Genomic DNA, 21,653 nt, shown 5'->3' on the forward strand with positions numbered 1-21,653 from the left:
ACTACACGCCAAAACTTGACCCACGGACCGGTTTTGTTACACCAGGCGGGGATAATGTAACGTATTGAATCATTTCATAATTACACCTACAATGTTACTTGTAAAGGGCATTGAAATCGTGCGAAACTATTAACTATTATTTGGAGATACGCCAGCGTGGAGTGTTTTGGCAGACCGATACTGCCATCATTGTGACATGTACAAATATGTTTCTATTTAGCGTTACGCCAAGATCAAGGATTATCTGCATTAAATATTTAGCCAAAAAGTAAATGCATCGCCGACAGTTGCATGTTTATGCATAGGCGACTTGCTGATGTCAAATACTACATTTATTGTAATTATTGTATAAATAAAAATAATTAGTTACTGTCTAGTATTTATGACTTGATATAAAAAGGAATTTGTGGTATTAAAATATAGATTTCGTGATTGTCCAGTGTCCTCTAAACGAATTACAAAATCTGGTATATTGACTTATTGCTGTAAGTATTACTTCAAGACCAAGTCATTGCAACAGAAAAAGAAATTGTAACAGTAAATCAAAGCAAACTGATAATTATTTTATATAATGCACCAGTTTGCCTTAAAATTTAAATGGTCGTAAGTCAAAAGTCAATGTTTCCATTTTGCCAAAATACAACTATATTTCGTGAGGCAATTATGATCTTAATAATCATTTTTATATGGCACACTTTCAATATAAAATTTATGATGTTTACAATTAATTGAAAATCATAATTAACGTCAACAGCGCGAAACCAGTTACACGATTAAATTTCTTTTAAATTTATATAAATCAAATAAGACGTTCTAGGTAATCAACTATTAATGTAGAACCTATTTAATTATTTAAGACAAAATTTCTCGAAGGAACACCTCATGTCCTTGGAAACAGCTTATCTCGGATGCTATTCTGAGAGCTATCGATCAGGAGTTGTGCTGGTCCGTGAGGGCGAGATAGTATCTAATCCGTACGCAAACAATTCAACACTTACCTAACTTGTTCGTGTTTCTGGATGTAGATTTTGTGAAACTGTCCCTCGACGGGCGAAATGATGTCGTTCTTCATTTCCATAGCGACATGTTGCGGCAGCACCGAGAGTAGTAACCGCTCCTACACAAATTATTAGATCAATAGCTTTGTAAGCGATGAGATTATCAACGTTACAAACATGTATTTTTTGTGAATTTTTATTAACTGATGCCTAAGCGTAGTAATTAGTAACGGCAAGGTCAAGTTATCACGAGAGGTAATAAACGTAGTTTCAAAGTCGGAAGTCAGAACTAATAATTAAGAAGATTAATATTAAATCACACATTTACTGACGCCTTTTATCCGCGAATGGGGTAGGCAGAGGCACTCCATTTCCGCCATGTGTATTCCCTTGATGTAATAGGTAAGCCTTTCGGAACAAATTCCAAACTCCGAGCTACTGAATATACAAAACACAATACCACTTTGCCTGCCCCGGGGATCGAATCCGAGACTTTCACACTGCAATCGTACCGTAATACAAATACACCATCGAGACAGTTACTAAACAAATTCTATATTTACAATTCTACGCCTTAATTATGGTGCGTAATATTTAATTATTTTAATAATTGCTTGCTATTTTAAATTCCGTTCTAATGATCACAATATGAATGAAGACTTAAACTGTCAGGTACTCTTAACTTATAATTATAATGGCGTAGATGCGAAGGCTATGTTTAGTACTTATAAAATCCTTGATGGACTCAATGAAATGTAATTACAGTTAAAAGTGAAGTGCGGTGAAAATAAAAATGACAGCAGACAAGTTTAAATTACTGACATTCACAACACGAGAATAAAGACAGCTCGGTGTGCTCTCGCTCCAGATTTTTAATGTGATGATTGATTTAAAGACTTTCAGTTTATCGCTTTTTTAATTTAGATAAGAGGGGCTTGTCTGGTGCCAAAAATTACGGCAACAATCGGGACTTAAGGCAAACGAGCTCTTCAAGGCGTGGTCGACCTCGAAATTGCTTTATCCATAAAAGCGAAAACCTTATTTCTTGGATGCGAGTTGGGATCAGCCTAGTGGTTGTTCTCTATTAAGTAGAAAAGCTTCGAATAAATTATTTCGACATAACCAAGATAAAATTGTTATTATAATTGATTACTACGATTTTGTCGCCAGTAGTCACATGTTTTAATTTGCTTCGGGACAGTAAATGTCAGACATAATTCAGAAATAATTTTATAAATAACTTTGTTTATTGCGTTGTAAAGCATGCACATAAAACTTCATAGACCAATCAAAATAGAAAATAACTATAATATTAGGTTATAGTAAATAAAAAAGTCCTAACATTTACACAACACATCGTCTCGAGTCCTGAACATTTATTAAGATGATTTTAAGGACTTTTTGGTGATCTGTATCGGAAACGAAGAAAAACTGTGGCTTTAAAACATTAATACCAAATAAATAGCGGGTAGCATAAATATTTGTCTCTGTATGGGAATCAATTTCGCGGCCCCACATTGCATAACCGGCTCACAACCCGCTACGGCACGGGGAACATTATTTGGTACATTTTAAAAAAGGTAAGTATCTGAATAATATTTTATTTAAAGTATGGTAAAACTACCCGACATAATTTAAGGATTTAAATGAAAATCCAATTGTTATTGAATACAGCAAATACAAAATACATAAAATCTTAAATGATTGCTGTTTCGTTCCAAACGTTCGCATTAAACGTAATGTGTTCGCTGCTGACCTACAATAAGTAGCGTGAATGCTAATGGCGTATTGTTCCAAAACTTTGTTTTGAATATATTGTACCCTACTAATCCCAATAAAACTGAAACTATATCAGCCAACCTAATTTACATTATTTTTATACATTCGACATGTTATACCGCTGGTACAAATCGGCATCAATTGATGACAATACAAATAAAAACATACTCTCGCGAAAATTCCTACCCACATAAAATTAATATTAGAATTACTGTTTCATTTAAACCCGGCCACACCAACGTCTCTTTACGGGGCTTATATATCTAACTACCGTACACACTACTACATGTAATAAGTCAAACTCAAATCCACTCGACACACATACGATGTCTGTTATTGTTTGTGATGAAGAGAACGTAACAAAGTTTATCGCGGCATCCTTCCCGCAAAGGAGGGCCAGAGACATTGAATATGTACACCGAAGCTTCCATTCAGGACGTGTATTCAAACTCTTCACATTCTGCTATAATTTATTTTGCGCCCACATGGCACAGACAGCGAGCCTATCGGCGTATTTATTTTAATGACGTACGTTTTCCCAACGTGTTTTTTTCTTTGATGTCGGAACATATTATGTAAATAATGTCAAAGCTGGCACCGGTCGTTGGATTATTGGGAATAACAGATTTCAAAAGCATACGAGATCTTTTACTATTAAAATAAATAACTACACAATTGATATTTGAATTTAATGTGAAAACCTCAGGGTTTAAAATAATCAATGCATAGCATTTAAGTGGGAAACATTATTTTTCAGAAGCGAAGGTAAGTTTTAAAAAAATATGCAAATGAAATGAAAGACGAATACTTTGTTTAATTTCATAGTAAAGAAACAAGAAACATTCAATTAATAGAAAATACTAGAAACATAAAACGTGTCTGAAGAAAAACAGATATGTATTTACGAAACTGTATAATTGAATTCATTTCCTGATGTAGCCGTGCAAACACCACGTTCGATTAATTCCGCTTATTAATACGCAGATGTGTAGCATTTTGGGTAGTTCTAACGCAGCATCCGTGTTTGTTCGTATTTCAGCTAATCGTATTTCATGTCACACAATAACAGATTGATACGTGGCATAATTAACGAGAACAGCTGCAAATAGTGATGCCAGTAAATACATACTCACCAGCTTTTCGTTTTCGTCCTCCATGTCGAGTCGCGCCGCGATGCAATTCCTGGTGTCGAGGAAGGCGCGCCTCTGCGCCGTCTCCATCAGCGAATGCATCAGAGCTCCCACCACGTTCACACACAGAAACACCACAACGTTGCCCATCATCTGTCGACAATATGCAATTTATTGTATATTCAACATGAACAGTTTATTTGTAATTTCTTTCTTCACAGCGATCTGTTCTGACGTAAACAACACACAGTGCAGATATCCACTCTTATAAATAGGACATCGATGCCATAATTTTCCATGCTATCAAAAACTCTTCTATTTTAATTTACCTTTCTGATATCATAATATTTTAATGGTACGTGGGCAGCTACGATCGTAATAAAAAATCAAAGTTATAGTAACAAATGTACATGACATAAAACGACGCTGCATACATTAAACTGTAATAGATCGGTGTTAAATGGAGAGCGATCAATCAATGTTCTGTAGAAACAAGCCGTCAAATAAAATGACACGTTGGTATGTAGTGTTCATAATAAAAGTTAGAGAAAGCTAAACACGTCAGCCACCTGACTAAGATCTTTGTTGAAGTGCTGTATATTTTGCAAAGCTTTTCTCTCAATCAGGGCTTTGCGATTATAACAGCATGTAAACGATTTATTTACCTTGTCGTAGTTGCAATCATAGAGGTTTATTACGTTTACATAAGTTGATACTGCGTTGAAAGTTTAATATTACACACTTCGTTGTAGTCGTGTTTAACATTCATAAAGTTGCGGATAAACGTGCCTTTCCTACGTAATTTTCTTTATACTAAACCATTACACCTACGCGCAATGCAAGCCTGGCAATAAATATGACTTAAAGATGAAAGGAAAACTCTTGCAACATGTGAATGTTTACCAGATAAAATCACCATCATGGCTGTCTGATAACATTACAGCAAAAAAGCAATTGTATATTATTTTGATTATGTTTATTTTATACCAGGATAAAATAACTATTACGCCTAAGTTCTTGAAAGCTGAGTAAGTACACTGAAACCATAATATTTCAACGAAGAGCAAATATTTTGGGAATCAAATATACTTGTAGTTCGTACAGAATCTTCAGACTTGGAAATCGATTGTATGACTTGAATTCTAAAATTGTAATTTCCTTTAACACAGGCAAATATATTTTTACAAATAAGGGCGACTATCTGCAACCCCCTTTTTAAATAAGTCAGTTTTTATGGAAACAAAAACGTCAACCAACATCTAAAAATATTTTTAAATTTGTATTAATCTACTTTAATTGCCGGTTGTAAGCACACAAACTAAATGGTAGCTCCGAGCACAGCCGAAACGGGTATTCAATTAAATGCTTTTAAATACTCGCACGTTTCAAGTGGAACGAGAGAGGTAAGGCAGGGCAATGCTCAATGAATGTTTACAATACGCACCGTACAGATATCACAAAACGCATGAAATGAACACGAGCCACTTCTAGGCACTCATTACTTTAATTAAACAGGTGCGTGTTTTAACGCAATTACGGGAATTTCATCGGAGCGGATGTGTCACTATTATGAATATGTTATCTAATGATCTATTATGTGTGGACAAATTCGTCGAGGGCGTTGATGCAATCGTAGCGAGGAGCCCCAGCAAGGTAAGCCCTGATGGAACAGTAGATTAATAGGGCAGTCTCAGGGTCAGTCGAGCGTACAAGGCCGAAGTCTTTGAGATGGATAGTGGGTAGGTAGGTAGGTGGACCTCGATGCTGTCGTAAACGAGGGTGATCGTCGATGTGTAGGGGCTTACGGGTCATTTTACAATATCGAATTGTTTAATATATCGTGGTGTGATGCTAGAACGGCTCCAGTATCTGGGTGTCTGTATGGGATGTTTAATACCCTGGAGTTCCCTGGAGCTGAACGGCTTGCTTTGAAAAAAATCATTCAAGCATTTTTGTGTATAATTACTGATTTATACTAGTTATTAAGCATCTCCGCACCTTTTTATTTCTCTCAATATTGTTATGTAATGTTGTTCGTTTTAATTTAGTTTTACGATCCAGCGCCTCCCTGACGTAATTTATCGCCAATCACGTGTTTCGCTGAATTGGGAATTCTATACATGTATACCATGACGTAGTCTATATTACGTAGTGTAGAGGGGATACAATACCCTTTCCCGAGACACGTACCTATGAAGATATTATATTAGCCCGTAAAACAAGCGCATAAAGTCGTCTATTCCCCCAAGAATAAATAACGAGTCACTTACATTGTACCAACAATATTTCAGTCGCATACTGAGTAAATTTACGGACCAAGCATTTTTGTCTTGGCTATTCGTAATTAAGTGACTTGCAATCACCATACAACTCAAAGGCCGAAAGAATATGACGTCAATTCATTAATTTCATGGGAAAAAGAGCAATCGACATTAGTGAAGCGCATAAACGATGGTGACACATCTATTATAATAATTTTATTTGAGCCAGTGATCCGTGTGCGGTGCTCGCGGGCGCTCATTTAATTTATTTATAGCGTTTATACGGCAGGCACCGAACCGTGCAGCGCTATGCAAATAGAACCTGTCGCCGCCCGCGTCGCCTGCGAACCCCCGCATCTTTTACTAATCGTCTAATTACACGGTGACACATTGTACACCACACCACACACCTAGCAATATTTACATTGCGTATAATGCATGGAAGTGGCTATAAAATAGACTATAGGTTATAATTTCAGTCCAGAAAAACTTAACGTTCACGTAATGTAAGCAAAGTTCACAGAATTAAGAATAAAGGAGAGAATGCAATACTGCATTCTAGAAACATCTAACTACAACAGTCAGTAAATCCACAATGTAGACAAGTTTAGCAACAGTATCTAAAAGGTCGACTTGACCGGAGTAGTACGTCAGGTCGCAACGTCTCGTATTCACAGAAAACCATAAACAAACGAAATAAGTACCTACTTACTTTTGAGTTTCGCATGGAGAGCAAGAATTACAGAAACCAAAATAATATTTTCCCTTGATCACATCCATGATTCTTATAGAATTGTGATTTTTTATTAGTGGTAAAGATTCCTTATAGGATGACCGTGACGTACTTGCTTTTATGCTGGTCTATGCAATAAAATATAATCTGTATTTTATATATTCAACACTAAGGTGCGGAAGCAACAAAAATATTAAGGTTCATATAATTTGGTACTAATTGGTGCTTTTAATTTGAATGAGTTTTAAATGACAATTACACCATGTCAATGGTCAGCCAAGTCACGAAACACGAAAGCCGGAAAGACAAATGACCGTGCGAATTAGTTAACATGACATGACCGCAACGAGGCTTTAAATGAAACCTTACTGTGTGACTCAAAAGGGCGAATATTACAAAAACCAACAAAGGGTGACCAAAGACTTAATTAATATTAAAATTGCTCCAAATTTCAGTTCTGAAGGGTACATTAAAGTGCAATATACTTTACTTGATTGCGTTGATTACAAGACTAATCAGAAGGATGTCGTTTAGACCCAAACGCTAGAATCCCGAAAACCTGAATTGGACTCTAATGGTAATCACCCAATTTAGACTATTGTGGGCAAGTGTGTCCAAAATCTGGTAATTAATACACCAATTGTAATTAATTAATGCCATCGACTAGTAAAAGGTATTTTTCGTCTTCGTGGTAATTTTATACAAAATATAATAAACAACATTTCTCAATACATCAAACCACAGTTGTCAAACAACATTATCACGTGAAATTGTAAATGGCCGCCAATTGGTTTCAAGACAAGACGTGTTTATTAGTATGTAGCCTGCAGGCGAGCACTTTCTGATGTACTTCGCGATAGCGGAACAGCGGAACAGGTGAAGGATAAATATCACAAGGGTTCCAGTGTAAACCGCCGACGCCGCTCTATTGGAGTACGCTCATGAGTGTTATTTTGAAAGTCCACTTCACGGTTAAGTTCGGCCTAACAACACTTCTTCTCCCTCGCTGTACATAATCGCTTAACTGAGGGCGTATTCGTTTGACTTTGTCAGAAGCCGAGAGTCAATTGAATACATATACTATTAGGTTCTCGGTCTAGCGCCAAATTTTTTTACTTTTCTTCGTCAACGAGAATGTCTTCTTTCTGTCTTTTCTTTCTTTCTATTCATATAATATGTGGCTTGTGGGTATAAAACTCATCCGTATGACAATTTTACTTCCACCGTCACAAACAATTACATACATTTATCGATCCCACTCGAACCGCCCGCGACCAATTTCCGCACCACGTTGGGATTTATTTTTCAATGCGGTGAAAATATTTGAATATAAATATTGTCTATGACGTGCGTCCATGATATATATGGAATGGGTAAACGTTGAATGATATATATTTTTAGAGAAAACGTATATATTAAGAAAAGTGATGCATCGCGGTCGCCTCGAATTTGTTACAAGGCAGTGTGCTAATAGTGACTACCTGCAATACATTTCACGCACAATACTCCACAATGAATTATTATTATGTAAATGTGTTGTGAACTTACTCCGTTGGTCATGTTTGAGAAATGAGTCTTGACATCTCCGTGAGCTAAAGCGATGACGGAGAATAACAATATCCCTCTAGCGGTTTCATTTTCATAATGAATTTTAACGTGCTTCAGCGAGCAGCGACACTATCCTTGTACTCAGTTAAAATTACACGACCGCATCAAATCTACCAGAGATATAGAACAGTATTCAGTTGAAATGCATTTTCAATTTATACTTTAAAATAAATCACTCCCCGCACCAATATCACAATCATTGAGCAATACACAAAAATCAGTGTTCAAGCCACAATAAATACGCAATTTATTTGGTCCCAAACACTGATGGATGATGGAACTAATTTGTCTGTTTCATACAGAATGAAATATCATTAATTCATTCTTGCTAATACGGCCAGATGTAATAACCAGAGGATGAATTGTCGTGTTCGTCGAGTCATCCATCTAAATCGTTTACAATTAAATATTAAACATCTCTCGTGTTACAATGTAACAAGGAATTGTATTTTCAATTAGTTTTTTCATCATTAACATAAGGCTTTGTCTTTGTTGTCTTGTTCATTATCTAATAAAAACAAAGCTTTACTTAATTTTTCTCATAATTACGGAATTTCATTTCATTTGACAAAGTAGTAATACTTCCTTATGTTTATCTGTTTAAATAATTTAGTTAAAACTCTTTTAGGTAGACCGAAAAAAATATATACCATTTATTTTTACCCAGTTACAACCTCAACTGTACAGTAAATATGATATATCGTTATATAATGCTAGTATCTGAAAAAAATATGAATTAAATAAAAAATAGCAATTGATCGAGGAAATAAAGATATAAAGCCTAATGATCTGTTAAAACGTTAATAACAGTCACATTAAATTAAATGTTCATTAAAAACGGAGAAACGGAAGGGAAGATTGCACGCCTTCTCCTTTAATTAGCCGCATTCGCAAAAATCCAATTAAGTTTCCAGACATCCAATTTGGGCTTATTAGTCATTCTTGCAACAAAAATCCATATTTCGTACGTACAATCGTGACGCAACATCAAATAGCCTAAATCGTCTGGAGGCCATTTTATTATTGCTAACAATAAGGCAAACTTTAGATCTTTACAGTTCAAACAAAAATGATGGGCTTTAACAACATCGCATCGTCGGTGACTACATTCCTAAAAGTAAATAAATATGTTAGCACTAAACACAAACACCTTGGGTGCAGTGCCAAATGTTTAAATGGTTTTTATTGCATCAAATTTTCCCAAAGTCATTGTTGGAGGATTCTATGTATTGTAAAATAAAATAATTATTGTTTCGTTTTATTCACTTTTTATTAAATAGCATGTTCTAAGTCGCGCGTCAGTGTATATGAGATTTAAATCCTATGATGAAAGGTTTCCATAAGAAATATATGTATCCATAAATGCTATGGTTAAGGTTTATATATATATGTATATATTCTATGGTACCATAACTGCAAAATACCTTGCAGACGCACCTATCAATATACCACTTAGCCATTTAGCGATGAAAGTATGTCATTTCCACGTATTAAACCAGAAAAAAAAACAACGATAAACATCGTGTCCGTTGCTTTTTATACAAATATTTTCAAACACTAAACAGACGCCGTTGAATAGGCATTAGTGTAATCATATTGACGTATTCAGGGTCACTATAAGTTTTTTCAACGATAGTGACGTAACAAGAACACGCGAACAACACTTGAGGGGGCGGCGCGGGCCCCACGGTGGGCGCCAACAGGGTGAGGTGGCCTCCATACTCCGTTAACCGATTCCAACAAACTACAGTCAAGCTTCCATTCGTAAAAGTAAGTTACGACATGACTACATTTTCTAAATAAAATTGTCGGTACTAAACATGCTAATGATAAAATACATCCACACAAGACAGACTAAAAGGGTCTCGAATGTGTATGTTCAAATCGTAAAAACCCGGTGTACTTCAAGAAACTCTTAAGTTTTGTAGTAGGTAAGGGCGCATTTGGAGGTCAAGTTCGTGAACTTACGTATTGCCGGTTCGAAATAGTCCTACTTGACCTAAAACTAACACAAATGGTTTGCTTTATTGCCTCTCGTCTTAAAGTGCACTATAATCGGTAAACACACTGTTTATACATCTTGGAGGTAGAATAATAGAACTTTGTAAATACTTTTAATACAAATGGGCCTTGTTAACATAATATTAACATAGTATTACAGCACAGTTGTGTCATTCCCGATCACTATTTTAATTAACCTTGAAATCCCCTACAATATAAAGTACGATTGAAGTCACCGCAACGGTAAAATTATAATTTAATTAAATTCTTTCAAATTAGACTGTGTTTGTTTTTTACTTTGTAAATGTGGAATAACCTGTTATGTAACGAATAAAAACCGTTAAGGTTAAAGTACTTTTAAATAGTTTTCATATCAATAAATGATCGTTGTTTTTTGTACATTTGCTCTGCTATACCAAATGTTACCGATGTATGATGTTCATTATTGATTACTAACCTGCTGCCACACGTGATGAGGAAACCGGTGAGCGACCAGCGCTGCAGCGATGGTGTGTGCAGTTGGTAGCAAGATGCCAAACGCCGCGGCGACCGGCGCACCGACGGGCAGCAGGGCGTAGGCGGCAAACACGGCCCACACGACGTGCACGGCACCTTCGGCGGCGGCGCCGGGTCCCCAGGCGGGCAGCGTGGCGGCCAGCGCGGCGCCCCCGCCCGCCAGTGCCAGCCAGCACGCGCGAGGCAGCCGCCGCTCCGGCGCCACGCCGCCTGCCCGCCCGCACCACCACGCCAGCCCGCTGCACAACACGGCGTGCGCGCCCAGAACACCGACCTGCACCAAAGTAATAGTATTGTTGAGGCATTCCATTGTGACTTGTGGGACATTTTGACAATTTTGAGTTGTAACTATAATCGAACTCATAGCTTCATATTAAAAAAATGTAAATATAGTAGATAAAGGACTACTTTACAATATAACGTCAAAGAATTTTTGAAACAATTAATAAATCTTAGAAAAATTTAATTTGCATGAACATGACTGGTGGTATACGAAAAAAACCGTATTCTACGTCTGTGTATTCTGAGTGGAGTTTTACCAAACTATTTAATGTTAGTAACAGCCATGAGCTTTTATAATAAAAATTAACATGCTAGCCATGGTATCATAAAATAAAAAAATATTCAAATTTGAGTATGGTGGGACAAGTCTTTGTGACTTGTTAGGACAAGTCAAAAATATGTGAAATAATTTAATGATTATTTCTTTCGAAATACACATCGAGATATTTTAATTCTCCATTGTATACCAGAAAAAAACTCTTAATAAGGAATGTACCTTAAATTGATGCAAGGTAAAAAAGAAATATTTTAATTGTTGTTTTTAAAAGATTATTAAATATAGTTGTCTAGAGCTATTAGTTAAATAGATGTAATTAATGAAAGTTTAATAATATCAGGATTTTCCTCATTTATGTGGAATAAATATACCGTAATAGATTGTTATAAGGATAACTGACAGCAAAACTATCGAACATATTAACTGGAAACTAGTGCTTTTAAGATGAATCTTACACAAGTAGTTACTATACAATGAAAATTACTGATTAACTGATTACCTGCGGTGCTCTGCGCCAGCCGCGAGTGGCGTCGACGGCGGCGAGTGCGGCGGCGAGCGCGGCCCACAGCGCCAGCGCCGAGCCGACGGAGGTGCGCTGCAGCTTGCATGCGTACCGCGCGTACAGCTCCTCCAGCTCGGCGGACTCGAAGCGGCGCCGCGTCACCAGCCGAGCCAGCGGCCCGCGCGCCGACATCGCCTTCACCGCATGGTCCATGCCGCCACACGCCGCCTCACCTCGCCGCTGACCGCGTCACCGACCGCCGCTTCATCTGTGAACAATATAACCCTATTATACATCTGTAACACATACGTCACATCTCAACGGGAAAGACGACGGTAAAAATGTGTATGTGTTATAATTGGATAATTTATATTTATCGCCGAAAATAACAAAAATAGCCGTTTGGTCAGGAATACTTATATGCGAATAATATGAAAAAAAATACGCGAATAAAATACATTTAACATTACATTGGCATCTTACCCTTCTCCCATTACAAAGGAGAATTAGCGAAACATGTTTGTCACAAATAATTAGGAAGCAAGAATATTCTTTAACAAAAAGCTTTTCTTCAAGTCCAATGGTCAAATAGTCGTCAAATTAGAGGTTTAATTCAAGTCTTTCAATAGTTACGAGTCGATTTAAGTTAAATACAATTAACAAATCAACGGCTTATAACAATTCATGATCAACTGAAGATTCCAACTATTCATACTGGAATGAAGCACACTATCCATTTTCAAATGTCACATATAATCTCAAGCGTTCGAACTACCCTCTTTAAAATTTATCCATCAAATTTATAATGTAATCGAATCATAGAATATATGCTCGCAATATATTCTTATAATTATATTATTTGTCCCTAGAGTCGTTACAATTTCAAGTACATTTCGTTCACTTAACCGAGGCATTGACTCCATTACATATTAACCGATCTAGTAATCCTTTAAACCCAGATATCGTTACATATTGCCGAACGCAAGTACAGAAACTACTAGTAACTGAGATACGTTGCCCTTTAAATATTCAGTGTACCGTACACATAGTCGGAATAGAGTTGCATTTGAAATCAGAAATACCGGATTTATAACGTGACACGAGGCTACACAGGCCGCGCCTCGGGCGGCTCTCGCGACTCTCGGAGGGCGGAGCATCACTAACAGGATGCTTTTAAACTGAGATCAACGTTTCCGACACGGAGAGCTGTTTCTTCGCTTTTAGCAAAGAGCCTTAAGCAATTCTGATATTTGACGGATATTTGCGATGACGTTGTAAAAGGTTAAGGAGATTGAATTATGAAAACTAGTAAAGGAATTTCTAAATTAAGTTTAAAATTAAAGGTACTAACCTCCTGTTTTGGTTCAGAGATTTTGTTAATAAACAAACCTTTTTTTTTTTAATAAAAAAACCCTCAGGTCATCTGGATTACATTAAGAGTTGGTATGACAATCGTTTAACCTCTTATCAGAATATAATGAGAGCAATCTGCGATATTTATTTACCCTCACCTCGCAAGGATATTGCAGTTGTAAATTGCGGTTTAAACTTTAGGAGCTCTTACAAGTGTCATATTTTTTTCTCCGGACTAGGTAAAACTGAACAAATAGAAACAGTTACAAAGAAATAACAACATGAACCAAATATAATATCAGTACTATTTCCAACAGATATTGTATATTGACACGCAACTGTATACATCCTGTATTTCTTTTCAAGTATTAAAACATAAATTATAGGGTAAGAAATTAAAGTTCAGTCGACTTACAAATAGGTACACTTTTTAGTAAAAGAGAAATATGTTTTTACCCTTTTAATTTTGCACAATAGAGCTTCTCTGTAAACCAAGCAAAAAAAAATACGTTCAAACTCAGAACAAGCTCGCAAGCTAATTATAAAATTTTTTGTTTCGTTAGCGCTGAAACTCTAAGACGGGATGTATATAATGCTTTATTTAAGTTTAATAAGGTATTCAGAAATCTGTTTTAAGAAGAACTTGATAACTAAGTGCGGATTATTTCAGACCCTCTTTACACAATATGGAAGTGTTCTAAGAAACACTATTTACGAAAATTAATTTCCATTTTGGCTACTGTTTGTATCAAATAATTTATATTTATTACGTAAATACTTCACAAGAACAGTTATAAATTTACAATGAATAACATGGGAAAAGGCCTTTTTACATACATACTAGTATAATTAGGAGTGCTTCATAAGAACTATATTTGTTTCATAATTTACGCAAGTGAAAAATATTATGCCGATTCCATCTCGTTGGATAAGAATTGATAGTGCTATTGGCAAGATCAAATTTAACTTTTCATAGCGTGATTTGTGCTTTCCCTATCATTATTGTTTTTTTAATTATATTTTATTTTGTGCAATAAATACCAATAGTCTATAATGAACACAGCTTGCAAGTCGAAAATATTTTTCTTTTGACTCCTTAGCAGTCCATGATCCCAGTAATATATTTCTAACTTTAGTATTTTTTCATTTATTCCTATAATAATAATGTTTACACAAACACTCTAGATATTCGTGGAATAGCAACAACGTTTCCTCTGCAGGGTCCACAGTTGGGATTGGGGTCCCCCAGGGTTCAATTTTGGGACCATTTCTGTTTTTAGTTTATATTAATGATCTACCGTACATTATTAACAAAATGGCTGAAGTTGTATAATTCGCTGACGACACTTCTCTAATATTTAAACTAAATAGAAGGGAAGGAAATTTTATAGAGCCAAATAAAGTATTTAAATTGATTTCTGACTGGTTTTCTGCCAATAATCTTCTATTAAATGCGGCAAAAACTAAATGTGTCCGATTCTCGTTACTGAACAAGATTAATGGAACTGATATTGATTTAGACGGGAATAAACTAGAATTAGTACCCTCTACAGTCTTCCTTGGGGTTTCTATCGATAGGAAATTACAATGGGGACCCCACATTCAAAAGAATTTCGGGTAAATTGAGTTCTGCAGTCTTTGCTATTAGGAAGATCAGATATTTAACTGATGTGGCTACGGCAAGGTTAGTATATTTCGCTTACTTCCACAGCATTATGTCTTATTGCATTCTTCTGTGGGGGTACTGCAGTAGATCTGCAGACCATTTTTATTTTACAGAAAAGAGCGATTCGTGCAATTTATAACCTTCGGTCTCAAGCGATTCCTTAGAGAACTGTTTAAGGAGGTGAATATACTGACTTTGCCAGCTGAATACATTTTTCAAAAATATTATGTATGTCCGTAAGAACCTAGGTACTTTTATGAAAAACAGTGACTTGCACTGTTTGAACACCAGAAATAAGAATAAACTAGTTGTTCCAAATTTCAGGCTCTGTAAAACAAATAAATCTTATCTAGCGAATTGTATTAAATTCTATAATAAAATTCCTCTTGAAATAACCAATCTGCCCGGCTATAAATTTAAGTGTCATATTAAGCGCGAGTTAATGTTAAAGGGGTATTATAATGTAAAGGATTACCTCGATGATCAGACGGTTTGGAAAAACAGTCCTGCACACCCTGTCCAACCCTATGTTAACGCCAATATTAGAAATTAACTACATAAACGTCTCATGTGTACCTTTCTACAATTTTGACATTATACTGGGTAACAGTTTTAAATGTCCGTGACATATTTTATTTTATATTGACTCATTGAATTATCAATGTATAATAGACGACCGACCGATCATTTTGTTGCATCAGCCTTAAAATTTATAATCTAAATTATATTGACCGAGATCTATGACAAAATATGAAATGAAAATATTATGTTTGTAAATGTAGGCGTATGCACGCTGTACACCGTTTCATAGTTTTATAAATTTTTAGTATTATTGTTTTTTTTCGTTAATTTTTTAGTTATTGCTAAATATTTTTATGTGGATTTTCTCCGCACTTTTACGGTGATGTGCGTGTATTAGCTTATATAATTAATCAGACTTTGTATAGAAAAAGACTAATTAAAAAATATATATTTAATAACAATATTATAAAAGAATGGACAATTGATGACAAAAAATAAAGCCCGGAGTTTCTTTCTGCCTTTCTTCTTCGGGTAGTCATCGCTTAGGTAGTTAGTGAAAGGCTGGTAGGTTAGCTAGTTTAGGGCTTTTATTGTCCTCACCAGTGAGGATCGCGACGCGTTTCTCCCTTATTGCTTATTCAAAAATACATATATACATCATTTTATTTCTTCCCTGCCAGCCCGAGCTGGCTTCTTTGTTTACTAGGTATATTTTTCATTTATTTTATTTTCAATATAAATTGTCTTTATTTATATAAGCTAATCTAATTAAGTAATAATTAAATGTTCTCATGTACCTTGACTTATCATAAGTGCAACCATGTTCGCCTACGTGATGAATAAAGCATTTTTATTTTATTTTTTATTTTAGCAAAACGAAAATGTTATTTGATTTACTCTGACAGGAGTAATTTTTATAAATCATAAACTTTCTCAGTATACAATAAACTTTATATCTATAAATATAAAAAACCTCACATTAAGAAAGTCAAAGTTAAATCGCGTCAATTTCAAATTAAATAAATGAATTTTACTAACATCATTAATATATTAAAACAAAGATATATCAGTAGACGTATCACTGGTAAAGAAGTATTAGAAGTAAGTATATACTTATCCTACAATACAAACAAGAATGCTTTCTAGACTACATTTTCACGATAATAGCATAAACGATCGTGCTACTTCTAACGTATCATTTCTCCACTAAAATCATATATATTGAGACCGTCTCTGCTATCAACACAACTATAATTGATAGAACGTTATTAGTATATAATCAATCTTGACAAGCATTATAAAATAACGAATGATGAATATTGTTTTCTGTGGTTGGAAGATTAATAATAGAAAATAAGTCAATATTGAACTTCGAACTGATTCGAAATACGAATGTCTAAAACCGAATGAAATAACCGTACAGGAGATGGCCAATCCAAAAAATCACATTTCCACTCACTAGGTAGAGCTTATTTATTGTCAGTTCACTTCATGCAATGCGTACAAACGTCGTTTCCTTCTAATTCAAGTTAAAGTAGGAAAAATCTACATTCAGGCAGAGATTAAAGTATTTATGTCCTTTACGTTAAATAGCTTGGTGATAACACATGATAAAAATTAATGCTTTTTTGAACTAAACTAACTTAAACTAAGCTTTAATGTATACTCAATATCATATTGAGTTTTTATCTTTGCCTGGTTTATTTATAACCTTTTTATAAAACATATATAGCCTTCTGTCCCGTATAATACTGAGAGATGGCCACAACTGACAAGGGTAACACGGCCACGCAGAATGAGCATATACAATGAAATTTCAACGTTTATTTATTATAATTATACAGTTTAGTACGACCAGGATAGTATCATTGTGTCACAAATAATTTACGTGTAGTGCCAGTTTGTTGCGACACGCATAATGAGTAATATTTCCAGATGCTTTACTCTTTCCTTGTTCTTTTTCCTTTTCTATAATACTGGCAACGTGCATGGTATTTGCGACAGTTGTGCAACCTTGAAGTTTCTTGAAATAAATTTAAACGAAAATAGTGGTAAACAACGCATTTAAAAATTATCAATCTCACCCTTACTGCCGTGGCAAGCACACTCTTCCATCCCAACCACATCCGGAAGAGATGGCCAATAGAGTTTATTGTAAAAGGTTAATGTTTAAATGTTAATTTAAAATGGATTATTGTTAATTATTAAATAGAACTTTAATTTTACTTATTTAATTTCGTTGCCTTTCATATAGCACTATGACGTCACCCCTGACATACCTATATAGGTATTACTTTCTAGGCCGTTGGTAACGCTGTCAGTATTGCAAGATGGATTTCATTCTCAAGCCGTCTGGAAGTGCAGGCTTCTAACTTGGTTTAACGGCTACTGCGCTCAGACAACAATCAGAACTGACGGCTTAACTTAGCTCACCAGACGCCACGCCAATGAAATATGGTTGCTGCTCTCCGAATTTCGATGGAAGGTGAATTGTGTTTCTTAAAGGCCAGGTCAATGAATCCACATCGATTAATGCCAAAGTTATAATAATAACATGAGCATCGTAAATTGTTTTTTTGTCAACGATTAGACACTTAGACATCCAATACCAAAGCAAACTTAAATAGTAGCTATCTTCCTTGGATTTTATTGAGTATTGATTTCAAAGCTTGAACCATCTAAAACTGTGTTTACTTAACATTTCTGAGCAAAGCTTGACCTTTTTTTTTTTTGGTTTCGCGGAGTAAGTGCCTCATTACTACCGCCCAGCCTTCGTGGGGGGCGACTGAACGATTATGCTGGGGTAACCGTGTCTTACGGCCCGGCGTTGAGTCGCCCGGATTTGATGGTGACCTTCGGGCGACCGCCGGGCCGAGTCCCTAACCCTATATACAACTTAACCTATATACGGCCTACCAGCTAAAACTCCGCGGTGGCCCTCTTCGGCGCATTGGGGACGGCTGCGGGCTTCCTCTGACATTGAAGTGTCCAAGTCTACGACCGCAGCCGCCCCTGCGCGGTGCCGCCTTGCGGCCCGTCTCCTATGCGGGGCGAGGGGGCTCAGAAGCCCCCGCGCACCGAAGGACGCCCTCGGCGTCTACGGCAGCATGAGGCCAACTACACACTGCCGTCCATCCCGGGGGTAAGCAAAGCTTGACCTACATTCACTACAATGCTTCACCGAATGGCTCCGAAAACTTTTACTTTAATATAAATCCAAAACAAAAATTTTAATTTTTTTTTTACATCAGTTGAGTGACAAATGTTTCTTATTTTAATTATCTATTGAATTTGATTGAATAAAGCCACATAGTCCTGCTATAGGATGTGTTATATCCAAGAACTGACCCTTACCCGAAGTAAAAACCAACATTAGAAGTAAATGCAATTTCACTAAAGATAACTCGCAAGATCATTAGTAAAAAATAGTTAATATCAATACAAAATACATTCAATTTCGTTTCAGGTGATGACAACATTATAAATGATTATTGTCGTCAAATTTGACAAGCTCAAACAAGTTTTAATTTATGATTACCGATATCCAAAGTTTGAGTAATAAATAAACCGCGTAAACAAATAGTCCGTGTGTTTATATTTAAATATTGTAGTAAATCGGTATTTACAAACACACTACGTATGTGCTTCACGTAGCGCTGTTGAGTTATATGATGGGTTTTTTTAACGGGTTAGTAATTCTTAATTCTTATGCCGCACGCAGTTTTACAATCTTTGTATACGCTGTATCAGAAGGAGGACTATACTACATTAAAATCATTGAAAAAAAAACAATGATAATTCAAAACATCTATTAAGTAGTAAGTAACTTTTCTTTATTAAATTTGTACTCTGTAGCCCCTACAGAGTACAAATTTAATAAAGAAAAGTTACTGGCACAAATAAAAAACAAAAAAAAAACAGGATAAGTAATTAAATTTCGATTTAAATATTAAATTAAGATGTGTGCTCCTATCGTCATATGTAATGGGTATACTACAAATCTATCGTCATATCGTTAATCCAATCCCAGAAATATCATTTAAAATGCAAAATAGTTGAATTTACATTTATGTAATCAAAGCATACACATTACACATCAATCTAAATGGTCTATAACTTCTATAAGCCATTAAACAAATAAATAAATAAACGTACCATAAACAAGTGTCACGTGAAATCGAAATTCTACGAATTCTTGTCATATTTACAACACATATGTACTTAAATGCAGATTACTTTGAAATCTTCCAGGTGTTTAAAACTAGAAATGCTCATAATGCAGTCATAGTGAGTTGAATTGATAATAGAAATAAAAGCTTCGTCGAAACTGCGAGAAATGCTTGAAGTGCACTTTAAAATTTTATATTCCGTACACTTGTATTTGAAACCCAATGGTTTTGAAATTTCAGAAATATTTAAATAAATATTATATTATGTACTACTTAACTGATGTAATTTTGCACAAAATGTTTGAAACACTAAAAGTATATGTGAATGTAATTTAATTTGCAATCCTTACAAGTAATAAAGGCTATATTACATGATTTCGGAGTAAACGATCACATAACATACAAAAATGTAATAAAGCTACCATTCCGTGTAGCAAAATTGAAGATAAACTGGGACGTAGGCATACCAATAAAATACATTTCTTTATATCCAACGAAACGTACACGTTTTCTGTAAACGGTGAGATCGTTTGATGCTTTTTTATTAATAATCAAGTTTCCTTGTTTGTACGAACGATCAAAAGACGTTATCGCCCTCAACAAGCTGGCATTTAGCGTCGACCTATTGTGAACACTCGGAATAACGTTATGTTGTTTATATTGTTAGCACGCGTTTCATAACCAATCGTTAATCGTTGACCGCAGCGGTTAGCACGAACTAATTGCAAGTTTAAATTGGAAAACGGTTAGCGCCGCAGTACTACTTAAAATCACAATATGTTTCGGATTCATAAATGAATAATAATAATAATAATACACCACGAGCGCTAACACTCATGAACTCCTGACCCCATTACATGATACATTGTTTCTTATCCCATAACACAGTGTATGACTCGTAAACTTCAACACATATACAAGTAACGAATATTTGCCGGACACGCAGGATTCGAACCCTCTACCATCTGTTATACAGCACCTATTCTCATAATGTTATAAAGGAACGATCATTTATGCGGGGTGGGCGTTATCGACGCTTATGTCATCAGCAAATTATGAGCTCACACGAAAATTATTCTAGCGCACACAAGCGCAGATTGGCGCGACCAATATTTGTTTGAACTTTATTATTTTTAAATGGATATTTTTAACATGGACTAGAAGAACGTCTTGTTCGTTTTGAACATAGTGAAGTGGGGTGCGGTGGGAGGGGGTCACGGTCGACGGGTCAATAAACCCGACGCCGCAACTAAACGAAACGTCAAGCGCCGCGGCGCCTACTGCCACCGCGCCGGCCGCGATAGCCCACCGCTCTTGTCTGAACTTCAGTCGGTAAAAGCTTTGGCTCATAATTGTTATTTGTAAAGCATTCGTACTTTACAAATATTAACGCACACGAAATCTACCAAGCCTACAAATATGAGACAATAACAAATTTAGGTACTTATATTATTAGAAAATTTATGTTAAAAACAAAATATAAGAATTATAAAGAGATATCTTACCAAAGACCACCTCGATTTATAAAAATCGTCACGTCGACGTTATGTTAATTGAGAGCAAAATTTATATCGTGCTTGTCCAGTAGTGTCTCATACGTCTTGTTTATGTGCGTGTTTAACCACATTTACTACAACTAGACAAATTGCAGATTTTAAAAACTAAATAAGCATAAAAGACTATACCTAGATATTCCTTATAAGTCCTCACCGATAATCACACCAAATGTTCAATGAGAGTTAGTAGCAAAATTCTAATGCTATACGAGATTCAACATTTTGCGCGAATACCACCCGCAGTTTCGACCACTTCAGAACGTAATTTAGTGTGTTATTTAAAATACAGCTTCAAAATGA

At 35.6% G+C, this 21,653-nt stretch overlaps 1 protein-coding gene across 4 annotated transcripts in view; it reads right to left on the reverse strand.

Annotated features, from left to right (window-relative positions):
- LOC115454133 (Ca(2+)/calmodulin-responsive adenylate cyclase) overlaps positions 1-21,653 on the reverse strand; it is an 85,781-nt gene that overhangs the window by 41,873 nt on the left and 22,255 nt on the right. For 3 of the 4 annotated variants that reach the window (XM_037439725.1, XM_037439724.1, XM_030182873.2), the window contains exons 2-5: positions 12,085-12,355; positions 10,968-11,300; positions 3,911-4,060; positions 999-1,117 (exon numbers count right to left, since the gene is read on the reverse strand). In XM_037439725.1, coding sequence (XP_037295622.1) covers positions 999-1,117; positions 3,911-4,060; positions 10,968-11,300; positions 12,085-12,300 — 818 coding nt within the window. In that variant the 5' untranslated portion in view covers positions 12,301-12,355. Of the gene's footprint in view, positions 1-998; positions 1,118-3,910; positions 4,061-10,967; positions 11,301-12,084; positions 12,356-21,653 lie in introns of those variants that run through there. The other variant, XM_037439726.1, reaches the window with a different exon arrangement.

Source organism: Manduca sexta, chromosome 17 (genome assembly GCF_014839805.1).
Source record: "Manduca sexta isolate Smith_Timp_Sample1 chromosome 17, JHU_Msex_v1.0, whole genome shotgun sequence".
Taxonomy (NCBI): Eukaryota; Metazoa; Arthropoda; class Insecta; order Lepidoptera; family Sphingidae; genus Manduca; species Manduca sexta.